The sequence below is a fragment of the Colobus angolensis genome, unplaced genomic scaffold (genome assembly GCF_000951035.1).
Source record: "Colobus angolensis palliatus isolate OR3802 unplaced genomic scaffold, Cang.pa_1.0 Scaffold314, whole genome shotgun sequence".
Lineage (NCBI taxonomy): Eukaryota > Metazoa > Chordata > Mammalia > Primates > Cercopithecidae > Colobus > Colobus angolensis.
This window is the reverse complement of record NW_012116422.1, coordinates 1146765-1164205: the sequence shown is the minus strand read 5'-3', so window position 1 is coordinate 1164205 and position 17441 is coordinate 1146765. Positions and strand designations below refer to the sequence as shown.

The following is a 17441-nucleotide window of genomic DNA, read 5'->3' as shown; positions in this document are numbered from 1 at the left end:
TGGGGCTCTGTGTGACTGCACAGTTGCATGCCCATGAAGCTGGCCCTGGTAGGGGGTTAAACCCGTTCTCCAGGAAATGAAGCAGAGGCAGGAGTTCTGAATGGGGACACTGGGAAGAGGGGTGAGGTGAGGGCCAGCTCCCATCATTCTCCTTCCTGTAGGCTCTGCATTGATGGCTTTCAATCCCATCCCTCCCTGAAGAGGGGCCCAAGAAGCCCTGTTAGCATCATGCAGCACAGGAAGAGCCATGCACACGCAGTGGCCGTTTGCCCCGAGCCCATGCAGGGTGCTATCTGCCTCTGGAGACCCTGCTTACAACCAGCAGGGAAGGCAGCTAGACGGCACGGCTGGCCATGGCTGGCTCTAGGGCAGGGCTCTCCTTTGGGAAGTTATGGTGCCGAAAGTGTCTTTTGGGAAAGCTGTGAGGGGCCTGGTATGAGGACACAGGATTGGCAGATGAAGTTCTACCTGGAGCAAAGGGCTAGAGTCCAGTAAATCAGCTGCCAGTCCTAAGAGGGGCCCTTTAGAAAGGGCTTTTCTTGGAAACCAGGCCCTGCTTGCCCCTGGGCCCTTCAGATTTGAGGGATATGTCGTGGGTCCCCACTAGCCAGGGCCACAAAACCTCCCTGTGGTTAACAGTGACATGGTGGGCCCAGTGGGAGACAGTGTCTTCCTTGATGGGACAGAACTGTCCCTGTGGGTCCCTGCACAAGTTTGTACATACATGCACACACACGCAAACATACACATGACCAGCGCAGAGGCTAATGGCGGATGTCCTGGTGAGCAACTGGCTGGCATTGCTTTGGGGCTGTGCTTTCAAGTCAAACCCTAACATTTCTGAAACATAGCTTACCACCCCTCTCCCTGTCCCTCTGATGGGGCCTCCCAGGGTTACTATGTCTGTCCCATCAGCAGGGTCCCAGACCAAGTTTCTCACAACAGAGCAGAATAAGCTCCATGTAACTGAACCACGTGGCCTTTAGCTCTAATTTAAGAAACAAAAATCCAGGGGACAAGGTAATAGGGGATGGGAGGTCACTCTTGGCATAGAGGGATGTGCCACCTCCATGCCTCCCTGTAGTAAAGGGAGTAATGGGAAAGACAATAACAGTGTGTGGAGTGCTCACTGAGTGCCATGTATTATCTCAGGGGATCTCAGGGTTGCCATGTGAGATGGGTACTCTTTTTATCCTCGTTTCACAAATGAGGAAACAAAGGCACAGAGCAATAAAGCAACCAGCCCAAGTTCTAGTGAATTGGTAAAAAAAAAAAAAAAAAAAAAAAAGCTTAATCATTGATTCAACTGACATTGAGCACCTGCTCCAGGCCAGGCTCTGTGTGGGGCACAAGAAAGACAAGGTCCCGGCCCTCACAAAGCTCAAGGTCAAGCATACTTTACAGGACAGATATGCACATGTGCATGCATGAGACCAGCAGCCCTGGGTAGAGTGGGCCCTGTTCTGGGCCACTTCACCCTTGCTCTTTGACTAGAGAGGAAAGAGGCACCCGCCTCCGCACCACCCTCCAGCAGAAGGACAGAGTTCTAAAACCTGAATAATCTGTATAATCATATTTTAGATGACTTGTGTTTGCACAGTGCTAGGCACGCAGTGGGTGCTTAGCAAATTGTTGAATGAATATTGAACGATTAATTAGGAGTCATAGAAAATCAGCCTGGAAAATGTGGTTCTTGGGCTGAGGAGTATCACACATTGCACTTGGAAAATCACCCTCAGCCTTGAACTAACTCTCCAAATAGCCGAAGTCCGGCAGTTTTAGTTTTTACCAGAGCTATAAAGGACCATAAAGATAAGTGAACCCCATCTGACCTGCATGGAACTGAGAACGCTGGAAGGTAGACTGGTGTTCAGCAAAGAACACAGGCTTTCTCAGGGTCTGCAACTTTGGACTGTGTGATGTTGGGCGATCCATTCACCTCTATTAGTCTGCTTCTTCACCTTCAAAAAGATGACAATCATACCTGCTCTTGGGTTTGCTGTGTGCATTGGATGGGAAATGTCAGTGGAGCATCAGACACATTTCAGGCCTCATTAAATGGTAGTTCCCCTTCTACCAGCCTCATACTAGTAGAGCATTTTATTTGTCCTGAGCAAAATCATGACTTGGAACACACGGGTGAATAAGCAAAGCAGGTTACACTTAAATCTGACTAAGAGAAAGAAATTCGAAGAAATAAAAACTATTCCAGCCCATTACTAAAAGCTAGAAAAGCTCTTGTAAAAGGGATTTTATAAATGGAATTCAATCCCAGAGATGACTGTGAGTGAAAAATTAGCAATGGTCCTTTTAAGAATAGAAAATTGATTTATATAGTATCCTCTCATAGTTATCCTTTATTCCAGAGAAAAGTAAGAAGTAGTAGTTAATAATGGACTACACATCCACCCCAGTTCTATCTTTGTCACTTGATTGTGACTTAAAGCTGAGAATTCCTTGACCATCTGAAAAAACAAAACAAAGGAAAACAAAAACAAACCTGGCTAGTTAATTACTTTTTTGTAACAACTTTATTGAGATATAATTTATACACCATAACATTTACTCTTATAAAGTATACAATTCAGTCATTTTTAGTATATTCACAGACTTGTGCAACTATCAGCAATGATCTGATTTTAGAATTTTCATCACCCTTAAAAGAAAACCCATACCTGTTAGCAGTCACTCCTCATTCTCTTCTTCCTCTAGCCCCTGGAAACCGCTAATCTACTTTCTGTCTCTATGAATTTGCCTATTCTGTACATTTAATATAAATGGAATCATACAATATATAGTCTTTTGTGACTGGCTTCTTTTACTTAGCTTCTTTTCTAAGTCCATCTGTGTCACTGTGCAGTGTATCAGTACTTCATTACTTTTTATGGTTTAATAATATTCCATGGTTTGGGCTGGGTGCGGTGGATCACACCTGCAACCCCAGCACTTTGGGAGGCCAAGGTGGGTGAATCACCTGAGGTCAGGAGTTCAAGACCAGCCTGGGTAACATGGTGAAACCCTGTCTCTACTAAAAATGCAAAAATTAGCTGGGCATGGTGGCAGGTGCCTGTGATCCTAGCTACTTGGGAGGCTGAGGCAGGAGAGTTGCTTGAGCCCTGGAGGTGGAGGTTGCAGTGAGCTGAGATTACACCACTGCACTCCAGCCTGGGCAACAGAGCAAGACTCTGTCTCAACAACAACAACTATATATATATATATAGTTATTTCACGGTTTGAGTCTACCACATTTTCAATGATCCATTCATCAGTTGATAAGTATTTGGGTTATTTCCACTTTCTGGCTACTATGAGTGAACATTCACATACAACTTTGTGTGTGGACATATTTTCATTTCTTTGGCGTATATACATAGTAGTGACATTCTTGGGTCATATGGTAAGTATACACTTAACCTTTTGCAGAACTCCTGATCTGCTTTCCAAAGTGGCTACACCATTTTACAATCCCAATAGCAATGAATGAGGGTGTCAATTTCTCCACATTCCTACCAGTACTGTTATTGTGTGTCTTTAATTTTCATCATCGTAGTGGGTGTAAAGAGGTATCTCACTGTGGTTTTGATTGCATTTCTCTAATTACTAATATTGAACATCTTTTGCATTGACTCTATTGATCAATTTGGAGAGCACTGCCATGCTAACCATCAGTCTTCTGCTCCATGAACAGAACATGGGATGCTTTTCCACGGTTTTTTTTTTTTTTTTTTTTTTTGAGATGGAGTCTTGCTCTGTGGCCCAGGATGGCGTGCAGTGGCGTGATCTCAGCTCACTGCAAGCTCCGCCTCCCAGGTTCATGCCATTCTCCTTCCTCAGCCTCCCGAGTAGCTGGAACTACAGGCACCCGCCACTACGCCCGGCTAATGTTTTGTATTTTTTAGTAGAGACGAGTTTCACCGTGTTAGCAAGGATGGTCTCGATCTCCTGACTTCGTGATCCACCAGCCTTGGCCTCCCAAAGTGCTGGGATTACAGGCATGAGCCACCACATCCAGCTGCTTTCCCACTTTTTAAGGGCTTCTGGAATTTCTTTCAATGACATTTTATAGTTTTTAAAGTATACATTTTGCAAATTTTTGGTTAAATTTATTCCTGAAGTGCCTCCTTTAATATTTCTTGTAAGACATCACTGCTAGAAACAATTCTCTCAAGTTTTGTGTATTTTTGAATTTCTTTATCTCATTTTTGAAAGACAGTTTTGTTGGATGCATGATTCTTGGTTGACAGTTTCTTTTTCCTTCAGCACTTAGAATATGCCACTCCACTGCCTTCTGTCCTTTATTGTTTCTGATGAGAAGTCAAACGTTGATCTTACTGGAGTTCCCTTGTATGTACCTAGTCAAATATTTGCTGCTTTCAAAATTTTCCCTTTGTTTTTGTCTTTTTTTTTTTTTTGAGCAGTTTTACCATGATGTATCAGGGTGTGAATCTCTTTGTGATTATTCTATTTGGAGTTTGTTGAGCTTCAGAAATGTGTAGATTAATGTTTTCCACGAAATTTGGGAAGTTTTCAGTCATTATTTCTTTGAGCATTTTTTTCTGCCCTTTTCTCTCTCCTCTCCTAGTATTTCCATTATGCATATATTGCTATATTTAATGGTGTCCCCCATTTCTCTGAAACTCTATACATTTTCTTCATTCCCTTTTCCTGTGTTTTTTGGATTGCATGATTTCCAATCCTCTGTCTTCAAGTTTGCTGATTCTTTCTTTTGCCTGTTCAAATCTTCTGTTAAGGCCCTTGAGTTACTTTTTAATTTTAATTATTGTACATTTTTACTCCAGAATTTCTATTCAGTTCTTTTGTTTGTTTGTTTGTTTGTTTGTTTAAGAGACAAGGTCTCTTTCTGTTGCCCAGGCTGGGGTTGAACTCCTGGGCTTAAGTAATCCTCCTACCTCAGCCTCCTGAGTAACTGGGACTATAGGCACATGCCATCATGTCTGTCTCAGCTTTGAAAATATAAATGTCATTTTTCTCTCTTTATTGGTATTCTCTATTTGATGCAATATTATCATCATACTTTTTTTTTTTTTTTTTTCCTGCCTCAGGTTTATTTGTACAAACAGCACAGGAGGACCCTAGCCCCATGCAGATGGCAGCCCAGAGGTGGGGGTGGGGGGTCGCACCAGTCCTTCTGTCCTCACGTTGGCACACAGAGATACCTACTCCGTAGCCTTTGTAGTGGCCTGGGCACCTTTGGGAGCCTGAGCTGGAATTGAAGCTGGAGCTGCAGCCTGAGCCTTGGTTTGATCCTTGGCCTTGGCCTTTGGCCGGCACAGCCGGAGCCCCTTGGCAATGCGAGCACGAGCACGCTTCCCAAGCTTGGGGTGGGCAATGTAGGCAAGTCGATCAAGCTTGCGGCTGACACCCTTTGGGATCTTGGGCTTAACCTCCTTGGGCTTTACAAGGGCCTTGACAGCCTCGGCACGTGCACTCATGGCCTTGGCATTGTTGGCCTGCATCTTCTTTAGGCCCTTCTTGTTGTGCTTCTTGGCAAAGCGCATGTTCCTCAGGAACTTGGGGTCCACCCCCTTAAGAGATTCGTATCTTTGTGATCGGGGTTTCTTGATACCATTTCTGTGCCATTTTCGGGACTGGTTGTGTGTGGTGTGGTTCTTGGACTTGGCCATGTCTGCACCTTTAGCCGCGGCTCCCGAAGCGCCTAGAACCGGAAGAGCATCATCATACTTTTAAAAGCATGACTTCCTTTCATTCTTTGAACATATTTATAATAGTTGCTTTAAAGTCTGTTAAAATCTGACATGTGGACCCTCTCAGGCAGTTACTGTTGCTCACATTTTCCCCCCATATATAGGTCATATTTTTCTGTTTCTCTGCATATCTTGTAATTTTTTTGTTAAAAACTGGACATTTTAAATAAATCTTGTAGAAATTAGGTACTGTCACATTCTTCCACCCCATTTCCCTGATTTTTCTTCTTCTTTTTTTTTTTCTGAGATGAAGTCACACTCTATTGTCCAAGCTGGAATATAGTGGCATGATATTGGCTCACTGCAACCTCCACCTCCTGGGTTCAAGCAATTCTCCTACCTCGGCCTCCTGAGTAGCTGGGATTACAGGCACCTGCCACCACGCCCAGCTAATTTTTGTATTTTTAGTAGAGATGGGGTTTCCCCATGTTAGCCAGGCTGGTCTCGAACTCTGGCCTCAGATGATCCACCTGCCTTGGCCTCCCAAAGTGCTAGGATTACAGGCGTGAGTCAGTGAGCCACCCAGCCCGGACTGATCTTTCTGTTAAGCTGTCTGTCTCTGCTGGTATCACACCCAGCTGTTAGCTTCACTATTTGTTAGCCAATTGCCTTATTCATTTCAATAATGCCCTGGGGGCAGATATTGTCCCACAGTCTAATCCAATTGATGTCAAGCCCCTTTACAGTGGTAGTTTTTGAGGCAAGTCTATAAGGTTTGAAGGGCTGCTCTCAGAGGTCCCTTTCTCGTTTTGTTTGTTTGTTTGTTTTCTGTTTTTTCCTGGTAAATTAGCTGCATTATGGTTCACTTATTGCTCCAATGGAGTTACCAGAATCCTCTTAGTTGCTTACCACTAAATTCTCCATTGTTCTTGAGAGCAATCTTAGGCTGTCCTTTTCACACACTCTATTTCAAATAAAGTTCGTTCCTGTGGGGACAGCTTTAGAACTCTGTTCTTTTGGAGTATCTCTCCCTTCTGGGCAAAATCTCTGAGTTTCTGTTGTAGAGAGGTAGGCAGGGAAAGTGGCCCGTTTATCTCAGAATGATAACCCTACATTATGAGTAGGACACTGAGTGGAAGTGGGAGCTTGGTGTTGAACCTCTGCCCTATGAATGACCTGGGATAAGAGCAATCGAGGCTCTAATATTCTCAACTTGTGGCACCTGGATTAGAGTCTCTACTATATGAATAGGGGGTGGGTGGAGGATGGGAACCTATGATCCCCTGGTTGCACTCACGAGGATTTTAGCTTCTGTGGTTTGGAGTTAAGAGAATACAGGGATGGGGTGGGGGATTGGCACTGGTTGTCCCTCTTAGTGGGATGCTGTAGCCCTTCATTGGAAGCTGATGGGAAAGAGAACTCTATTTTCTTGGCCATATCCACCTAGGGTGGAACTTCCATTTTTCTTGTGCTGGGAGGAAGGGGAAAGGGAGGGCTGAAGGGGTTGTGACTCAAATATCATAGACTTCCACTGTTCTTGCAAGATATAGTTGACTTTCTTGAAAAAATGTATGCCCTTAGGACAACTTCCAGAGACTGTAAATGTGTGTGTGTGTATTTTCACCAGCTATGGCTGTTTCACTGGGGAGCTGGTCTATGGCGCTGGCGCTCCTCACACTGCTATCTTCTAAGTCTGAGAATCTTTTCATGTGCTGATTAATTTGTATTTCTTTGGGAAAATGTCTATTCTCCAAAACGGGCAAATGATTTTATCCATTTTTAAATCAGCTTGTCTTTTTTATTGCTGAGTTGTAAGAGTTCTTTTTATATTCTACGTACAAATCCTTTATCAGATATATGATTTGCCAATATTTTCTCCCATTTTGTGGTTTATCTAATTCTTCTACTCATATTTTCATTTACAAATAACTAAGCCAGAAGTCTGCTAAACCTTAAAATGTTCTCAGTATCTTTCTTTCTTTAGATTAGAGGTAAAGAAAAAGCTACCACAGATGGAAAAGCCTCACTGACGAGTTCTGTGATCACTGGAGGCTACACCAATGCAGAACCACCAGTGAGTCTGAGTGGGAAGACAGGGATGGGAGTGGAGGGGCTGTGGGAGGGAGAAGGGTCACTCAGGGATGTGGCTGTGCCCCTTGCATCCTGACAATGGATCCACCACCGCTCTACCAGTCTGTATTAGGGAAACATGAGCAAATGGCATCATGTCTGTGCCAGTCACCAAGCACTGAGGGGAAGCTCTGGAAGGTGCTGCCCTCCAGTCTTGCAAACACTGAGGGGGAGCCACCAGCCTTGGACTGTCTGTGCTTCTTGCTAGAGCATGTGGGTCATTCCAGCATTTCCCCAGAATGTCCATTCTCTCCACACCTTCTCCATTCCAAATGGGGATCCTTGCCTTTCTTTTAGACTCCAGAGACATGCATAAAACCACAACACAGCTTTAGAAAACAAGGCAGACCTATATTAGCCTTACACCTAAATTGAATGCAGCCTGCCATAAGGGAGGAATTACAGTTCTTCTAGAGGCCCAAGGTACCTGCAGCTCCCCCTGACCAGTCCTGCCAAAGCCTTGTTTTTGTCAAAATGCCACCTTGGACTCTGCCTGAGAGTTCTGCTGCCCACCAAGAGGGATGGACAAAGTCTGTTTATCTAGAAACTTGGCAGGAGGTGTGGGTGAAGCAGCCTCTCAACAAAAGCATATTCTGAGATCCTGATGGCTGTTGTCAGAGGAACACAGCAGAGAGGCAAACAGTTTGGGGTGAGGCAGCTGATAAACAAACAGGGAAGCACATTCAGGCCAGAGCAAGGGGAAGCCCCTGAGTCTCCTCTATCTGCTCTCTGGCAAGATCTACTTTCTGAAGCATTGACTGGAAATAGAAGTCTCGCTGGGCTGGCTGGAGCCAGAGGCCCCCACACCTTATCCCCTTTGGAATCTGCCAGAGGACAGTTCCAAGTATGGACTTGGATGATTAACTTGGTTAATATTCAGGCTATCTTGACAGTCTCCACGACCGTAAGCAATGTCCCAGGGCAGCCTGCAGGCCTGATAGAAACAAATTCCACAAACCTGCCTATCACCAAAGGTTTTCCCCTTTTGTCCGGGCCTATCCAGACCCCAGGGGAGGTGCATCCTTGAGAGCAGCTAAGTGGCTAAGTGAAGTCCCACATAGTGGCAGCCACACGTGAGGGTTAGTCTGTTTCATTATTCCCTTGCTTGCAGCTCTCAATGCCTCCCAGAAACTCCCTGTTAGCAGGGGAAGAGGCCCTATCTTCCTCCACATAACCTGGCTCGCCTCTGGGCTATGGGTGGGGAATCAGTAAGTCTTACTGCTGTTCAGGCCCTGACCCCAGTTCCCAGGAAAGCACAAGGCTAGTGCCACCAGAGGTCCAGGCCCTTTGCTGGAGGCTCTGTAGCTCCACTACCAGTGGGCTACCAGCAGCTCCACTCATGGGCTCCTACAGGATGCAGCCCAGCTGCCGAAGAGGACAGGAGGCTCTATGGTGTGGCAGCAGCCCTGTCTTAGATCACTGGTGGCCTGCAAAGAAGGCTGGTCCTTAATATACAAGGTTCCCCCAGGGCCTCTGGAGCACAAGACCTGGCAGAAGTGGTATCCAGCTTAGAGGTGACTGCCTCAGTTTTCCCAGCCCATGGACTGATGGGAAGGTCAATATCCTAATGATGTTCCATGGGAGAAGAGGACATGCTTGAGGCAAAGGCCAGCCCATGCTTAGCCTCTGGCCACCAGCCAGGATTACCTCTGCTGCTTGCCCTGTGGCCCTGCAAATGAACTTAGGCCCTCTCCAGAGCAGGGCATTTGTTGCCCTTCCTGTTCCTTTAGCCTCAGGGCAGGAGGCTGCTGGGCTTCCTTACACGCAGGGCCTCTTCTCTCTGAGGTCTTGGCCCTGAGGGCTATATATGAAGGGCCATGCCCATGGAGACTGAGATCTGACCCCTGCAGTAGGTCTCAGGGACGAGGACCCCAGCATCAGACACTCTGGGTTGCTTGGGGCCCTTCCTTCTCCAACAGAAGCTTCAGTCCCAACCCAGGTCCCACCAGTCCCTGCTCGTGTTCCTGCTCAACTACTGCCCAATGGGAAACTTAGCAACGAGCTATGACTGCACTCCTCCTGCAGGGGCAAACACAGATGCCTCTAGCCCTGACTCCAGAGACAGACAAAGCCCTTACCCTGGATATCTACATTCTTTATCCTTAAAGTGAAAAAAACTTGGTTTGAGCTAGAATAACTGGAGCAACAAAATAAAGACCGATAGCATTAGTTTATAACTGATGAAATAAAATAAGTATGTATGAACCTGCACTGAAATAAGTTAACAACTGCATACATTAATAAATAGATGTGGAGGGGAAGCTCTTCTTCTTGGAAGAGTTCCAATTAATAAATGTTGAAGGAATCAGAAAATGCAAAATCATCACTAGGCAAACTGCAGTAATAGTTGTTTCAGTCAAGGCCTAGTGATGAATGCTAAAATCAGTGGATAGAAATTTGAGGAGACACAGGATTTTGTATAATCTCAAAGTACCTCCCTTAAGATATTTATTAGTGACAGAAGAAAAAATAGTACCTTTATAGCAGAGAAATTCCACAGACACCAACTTGACAAATGATCAAGGTTAACATCACCAGTAATAAGACACATCAGCATCATGTACCCAATGGCACGATGCCCAGGGAATGCATCACTTCTATGGTATCATTACCAAAAAGTGCATAACGCAATCTAATTGTGAGAAAAATCATGCCAACCCAAACTGAGGAGCATTCATCAAAATACTCAGAAAAATGTCAAGATCATGAAAGATAAGGAAAGACTGAGGAACAGTCACAGATTGGAGACTGAGACATGACAACTAAATACAACATGGAATTTTGGATGGGATCCTACAATAGAAAAAGGGCAGTAGTAGAAAAACTGGTGAAATTCAAACAAAGTCTGTAGTCCAGTTATTAGTATTATAACCAATGTTAATTTCCTGGTTTGGATAAATGCATAATGCGTATTTAAATTGTTAACATCAGAGAAAGCTGGATAAAGGGTATGTATGAAATCTCTGTACTATTTTCAAACCTCTCTCTAAATCTAAAGTTATTTCAAAATAAAGTTAAAAAATAATGGCCAGGTGCGGTGGCCCACTCCTGTAATCCCAGCACTTTGGGAGGCCGAGGCGGGTGGATCGCCTTAGGTCAGGAGTTCGAGACCAGCCTGGCCAACATGGTCAAACCCCATCTCTACTAAAAATACAACAAACAAACAAACAAACAAACAACTAGCCGGGTGTGGTGGTGGGCCCCTGTAATCCCAGCTACTTGGGAGGCTGAGGCAGGAGAATTGCTTGAACCTGGGAGGCAAAGGTTGCAGTGAGCCAAGACGGCACCATTGCACTCCTCCACCCTGGGCAACAAGAATGAAACTCATCTAAAAAAAAAATAATAACAATAATAATAATTTGACTCTTAGTAACTGCACAGGATGAAAAACTTGGACTTCACAATCAACCCCTGAAGAAGGAAACTACCTTATACACATGTACACGCACAGACGAATGCACTCATGCAAACCCCAACTCAGACACCTTATTGCTACCTCCTGGCATACTATGAAAGGCATTTCTACAGCAGAGCATGCCATCCTTGGTTCCTGGCTAACCCTGTCCTCCTGTGAAGAGGTGTTGGGGGGCAGTTCAGGCAGACTTGTCTGTCCCTAAGGATATGCCCATTGGGCGATCCTGGCACAGCGGTGGAAGGCAGACACACAATCTGAGGACAGTCCCACTACCTGTGTTGTGCCAATTGGGATGCAGAGAATCTGCTCAGGGTCCCTGGGCTTGGCCCTGTCCACTGGCACTGGCCAGGTCAGTATGGGTTTGGACTTATGTTCTGTTCTCTGAGCCTTGGAACTGCCACTGTGGGGAGAGGGGCTCGGCCTCCAGCAAGTCCCATCACCTATTACACAGGCCACAATCTGGACTTTAGAACAGCTCCCACCATGCCCACTGTGCCCAGCCAGTGTAGAAGGCAAAGAGGGTGCTGAGGTCCTGCCCTTACCACTCCTTACCACCCACCTACGAAGCCCATTTGCTGGTGCCACACTCTGTGCTGGCCACTGCCAGATGGGGCATGGGGCATTCTCTCACTGAGTCCTCCCAACAACTCAGATAAGGCGGCTTCTCTTAGTATCCCCATTTTGAAAACTGAGATAAAGTACCCATAATATACAATTTACCGTCTTAGCCATTTTTAAGTGTACAGTTCAGAAGCATTCACAATGTTGTGCAATCAATCTCCAACACTATTTTCATCTTACAAAACTGAAATTCTATACCCATGAAACAACTCCCTGCTCCTTCCTTCTTCCAGTCCCTGGCAACCACCATTTACTTTCTGTTTCTGTGAGTGTGACTGCTCTTGAAGTGAAATCAGACAATAGTTTGTCTTGTGACTGGCTTATTTCACTAAGTGTAGTCTCCTCAAGGTTCATCCATGTTGTAGCATGTATCAGAATTTCCTTCCTTTTTAAAGCTGAATAATCGTCCTTTGTGTGCATATAACACATTATGTTTATCCATTTGTCTGTGGAAGGACACTTGGGTTGCTTTCACCTTTTGACTGTTGTGAATAATGCTACCATAGACATGGTGCGCAAATGTCTGTTTGAGGCCCTGTTTCAATTATTTTGGACGTATATCCAGAATTAGTTTTTTTTAATTTTTTTAGGGACCACGATATTATTTTCTGTAGTGGCTGCACCGTTTTACACTTCCACTAGGAATGAACAAGGGTTCCAATTTCTCTACATCCTCACTAACACTTGTTATTTTCTGTGTTTAAAAAAAAAAAACAAAAAACACATTTTTAGAGGTGGGGTCACCCAGGCTGGAGTGCAGAGGTATGGTCATAGCTCACTGCAACCTCAAACTCTTGGGCCCAAGTGATCCTCCTGCCCCAGCCTCCTGAGAAGCTGGAACTACAGTCGCATGCCCTCATGCCTGGCTAATTTTATTTTTTTTTGTAGAGATGGGGTCTTGCTATGTTGCCCAGGGCTGTCTTGAACTCCTGGCCTCAAGCAATCCTCCTGCCTTGGCTTCCCAAAGTGGATTTCTGGTGTTTTTTTTCTTTTTGTTTGTTTTGTAGTAGCAATCTTTAAGGGTACAAAGTGGTACCTCATTATGGTTTTCATTTGCATTTCCCTATAGCGATGAGTGATGTTGAGCCTCTTTTCATCTGCTTCTACCCCTAATTTATAGACATGGAAACTGAGGCTTTCATCAGTTTCGCCAATGGGGTAACCTGCCTGGAGTCAGCCAGGTGGTTGGCAGTGGAGTCAAAACTGGCCCTCTATTGAGTCTGACTCCAGAACTCTGTGTGCCGCCGCTCCTCTGCGGAGAGCCATTCATCCATCCTGCTCACCCTGGTACTTGCTTCCTTCCCTCCTCCTCCCAACCACCAGAGCCCACAGAGCCCAGTTTTCTTTGTTTTTGTTTTTGTTTTTGTTTGAGATAGAGTCTGGCTCTGTCACCCAGGCTGGAGTGCTGTGGTGCGATCTCAGCTCACTGCCACCTCTGCCTCCCAGGTTCAAGTGATTCTCCTGCCTCAGCCTCCCGAGTAGCTGGGACTACGGGTGCACCACCACTCCCAGCTAATTTTTGTATTTTTAGTAGAGACAGGATTTCACCATGTTGGCCAGGCTAGTCTCAAACTCCTGACCTCAAGTAATCTGCCCATCTCGGCCTCCCAAAGTACTGGGATTACAGGCATGAGCCACTGCGCCCACCCCCTAGTTGCTTTTTATTTTACTCCCACCACTCAAAAAGGAAGCCAGGAAGGGAAAAGCTGCCGAAAAAAGCAAATCCTGGTGCATGCGTGTGAATGTGTGATGATGTACATCCTTAGAGGTCCCTGTGAACAGGGCACAACATGGGTAGCTATGGACTTGGAGGCCAGCAGCTGCCCACCCCTCACACCCTACAGTGAACAAAACCAGTGAGCAATGGAAAAGCAGACAGGTCAGCCCAGCTGCCAGGGAAGCCTGCCGCTCGTGGGCCCAGCCTCCATAACAGGCACTGTCCTCTGAATAAAGTCAGCTCTTCAGTATACGTAGAAGGCCACTATGAACTAGCCCCCGTGGCCATTTCTAGTCTCATCTGTCTTATCTGTCATCCCTTGAGTTCCAGCCACTCTGATGTATGAGAATTCCATTCCCTGAATTTCCCATATTCTTGCCTAGAGAGGCTTTGCTCACATTTTCGGACTCAGCTAAAATCCTATCACCCCTTCTTAGAGTATTTCCTCTGCTTATTGTCCCACAGAGAGGGTGATTTATTTATCCCAGGTCACATAGCAAGCAAGGCAGGACTTGAATTTGGGTTCCAGAACCCTATTGCTAACCAGGGTTAATGTTAGCCTTCTCAGTAACACAGCCAGTGTGCCCCATGGGCATCTGAGGGCAGGCTCCACACCCCAGATATCCACACCTTAGTGCCCAGCACAAGGCTGGACACAATGTCTGATGACTGCTATACTGTGCTGAAGGAAAGGGATAAGGGACTAGCAGAGACCCCTCAGTTTTTTCTTGGGAGGAGCACAAGGCGGAGGAGGGACTTAGCAGCAGGGAAATCCTGCCTGCCTGACCAATAGCAGGCAATGGCTCCATGAGGATGCTCTCCTCAGAATGAAGGTGTATCCCGACCCAGGTCCTTACCAGATGTGAAGCAGGAAAAACAGGGAAGTGTGTGTGCATCCTCATTCCTGGAGCTTAGAAAACCTGCCACTAACCACACAGGGTACTGAGGGGCTACAGCCCCTGCCTGCCAACTGACCCTGTGCTCAGAGAGGTCCCTGAGTGCCAGGGCTTCCAGCTGGGGTTTTGCCTTCTCTGTTTCCTTGCACCCAATGAGCCTTGGGAGGTCATCTGCTGTCTTAGAGAAACTGGGGCCTCAGGACAGGACCCCAAACCTCACAAGTATGTGGTACAGCAGTACACCTCCTGATGCCTCCAGAAGTCTGTGGCCAATGAACAGACAAGATTTGGCCCTGCCCTGCCCAGTAACAAGGTCCCTCACACCCCTCCTCCCATGCCTGGCAGGAAGGTGACTCAAGCAGTGCGTCTGGGTAGCCTGGGGCTGCGCTTCCCCTAAGGCCACATCTAGGTTCTTGGAGAACTTCATTTGTTGTGAAAATCGGAAATGAAAAGACAGTTGGTGACAAACTCCCTTCTCCATCACCTCCTTATTGGACAGAAACGACCCAGGAATGCGCCTCATGTGAGTCCTATTCTTTCTTGGGGTGCACACCCGCTGCTGGAAGTATGAACAGCAGGTTTGAAGGGGAGGGGAGCGCTGACCCGGGCAGTGCGCAGGGAGCCTCAAGTGGGGCTGACGCAGAGGAAGGGTCAGGCACTCCCGGGTCCCCGGTCTCGGCCTGGCACCCACCTCAGTCACGACGGTGGACCAGTAGACGTCTTGGCTGAACTCCCAGCCATCCAGGCAGCTCTCCTGCTCCAGCTGTCCCAGGTCCACGTCGCGCCCCGGCTCTAGCCCGAGCTCCGAGAAGTTGGCGATGGTGGCGAGCCGGTAGCGGCGGCAGCTGTGGAGCACCTCGCGGCCGTCCCGCAGCCGCAACGGGATACTGTTGTTGCGCCAGGCGCTGCTCAGGTTCGCGGCGTCAGGCACCCGGCAGCGGTGCTCTGGGGTCCCCGCCAGGAACACGACTGACATACCATTGAAGCCATTGGGGATGATGCTGGCGCTGAGCAGGAAGAAGATGAGCCGCTGGAAGGGCCCCCACTCGCCCAGGAAGACGATCGCCTCGTCGTAGTCCCGTATGCTTCCCACTGCCGCTCCGAAACTTGCAACTACGGGTGATGAGAGCGTTCTCGGGACAGTGTCGCGTAGCTGGGGGCTCCCCAAGGATGTCAGAACGTTCCCGGGGACAGGCAGGCTGTTGGAAATTGGGGTTCGCAACCGGGGACCGGTCCTGGGAAACAGGCTGAGGGCGCTGGAGCGTTCCGGGAGCTCTGCGCCGAGCTTGATGCCACTGTACACTTGGGACCACACCCCCATCCCTGGCCCGGCGCTGGGAAGGGGAGGGCGCTGGGAAGGGGCTGGGCTCCCGGCTGTCTCCGCCCAGTGCTCCGCGCGCCCGCCCGCCCTCAAGGACCTGACGGGGTCTTCCACGCTGGGCTCAGCCATTCCGCCCGCGTGCCGGGTGAGAAGCTCGCTCTCGGCTGTCCCCAGCCACCTCTGAGCGCTGATTCCCAGACCTGGGCCCCACGGGGGAGGGCGGGCGCAAGCGAGGAGCCGACGCCGGAGAGCAAGGTCTCGGAGAGGTCGGCCCTCGACCTGCTCGGGTCGCTTAGCCCCGGGCCCAGACCCCTGCAGGGTTCCCTCCGCGGTCTGCTCTAATCTGGAGGCTGAGCTTAGGCGGCCACGCGCGGGGCGCGGAGGGGCGAGTCGGTGGAGTCGATTCCCGGGAAACTTCTGCGGGCGGCGGAGCGGCAGGAGCGCGCCCTGTTCTGTGGCGCCCGGCGCAGGCAGCTGGCACACGCCGACAGGGAGCTCATTTCCCACGAGTCCTAGGAAAGCTCAATTCAGTCACCCCTGGCGGCGGCCGGACAGCCAGGACCCTCACCTTGCACGGGGAAAACAGGCCCACAGCCTGGAAGGGATGAGCAAGGTCACACTACGTCAGAGATGGGCCCGGACCGGAGGGAGGGCGGGGGCAGGAGACAACCGAGTGCCCGGGAGGCGAGTTTCCTCCCCCGCACGCCGGCGGAAAGGCTGAGCCCAGCCTGGAAGCCCTCGCCGGGTCCATGGGCGGGCGGGCGCCAGGACATGGAGCCTGCCCATTGCGGGAGCACAGTCATGGAGGCACTGTCATCACGCTGGGTTCTGATTTTGAGCCCTTGCTCTCCTCACGCCCCCAGGGCGCTTTATCGTGTCAGGCTGCCAGAGCTTTCTCCGACTGGAAGGCTTTTGTTTGCAGAAGGGCCTGTCCCCAGTCCAGGATCAGAAGGAGGGAGGGAGGGAAAGAGAAGGAGGAGATCCGATTTGGCGCTCAGACCCAGCAGGGTAACCAAAGCAGGGACCACAGCCTCCTTTTTTTTTTTTTTTTTTTGCTCAGTGCCCAGACCTAAGGCCTGTCTGCTGTTGTGTGAGCTAGCCCGAGGCTGGAGCCTGAGCCCTGGGGTTCACGAGGCAGATAAAACTGACAGGGGGAAGAGCTCACCTTTCGGAGATTTTGCACAAGTGTGTTTGTTTCTTCTCCAGGCCCCGTTTAAGAGGCGGAGGGACATTTCTGCCTCTTTTTGTGTAGCTTCCAGTCTGACCCCTCCTCAGGATTGGAACCTCAGTTTCCTACCTGTAGTAAGACTATACATCCTGATGTGCTAGGACAGCTCTGATTTATGCCTATTAATCCAGTGAAATTATTAATAGAGCCTCCTGTATTTTCACAAGTATACTTCTTCGAACGATATATTATGGTCATTATCTTACTTAGCTTGGGTTTCATCTCCCTACTCTACCCCAAATAATAGAGCAAAGTTGGAGACAAGAACTTACATAAGATCGTTTATTTTGAGTAGTGATACCATAAAACAGAAGCGAGGGACTAGGGAGGAGAGTGAACAGGGAGGGAGGTAAAGCCCACATAGACTGAAATTGAGATGGTTATTGGTGATGACCAGGATCAGTAAGAGTACTGTGTGAAGCCCTAATGGAGCCTAAGAATAAAGGG

At 48.1% G+C, this 17441-nt stretch overlaps 2 protein-coding genes across 2 annotated transcripts in view; both read right to left on the bottom strand.

The window, feature by feature from the left end:
• SLC22A4 (solute carrier family 22 (organic cation/zwitterion transporter), member 4) overlaps nt 1-16467 on the bottom strand; it is a 49544-nt gene extending 33077 nt beyond the window's left edge. The window contains 1 exon segment of the mRNA XM_011951114.1: nt 15137-16467. Coding sequence (XP_011806504.1) covers nt 15137-15895 — 759 coding nt within the window. The 5' untranslated portion in view covers nt 15896-16467.
• On the bottom strand, nt 5036-5688 carry LOC105518181 (60S ribosomal protein L29). The gene has a single exon (XM_011951055.1). It carries the CDS (start codon nt 5643-5645, stop codon nt 5178-5180), a length of 468 nt encoding a protein of 155 aa, XP_011806445.1. The 5' UTR covers nt 5646-5688; the 3' UTR covers nt 5036-5177.
• Nucleotides 16468-17441: the final 974 nt, after the last annotated feature.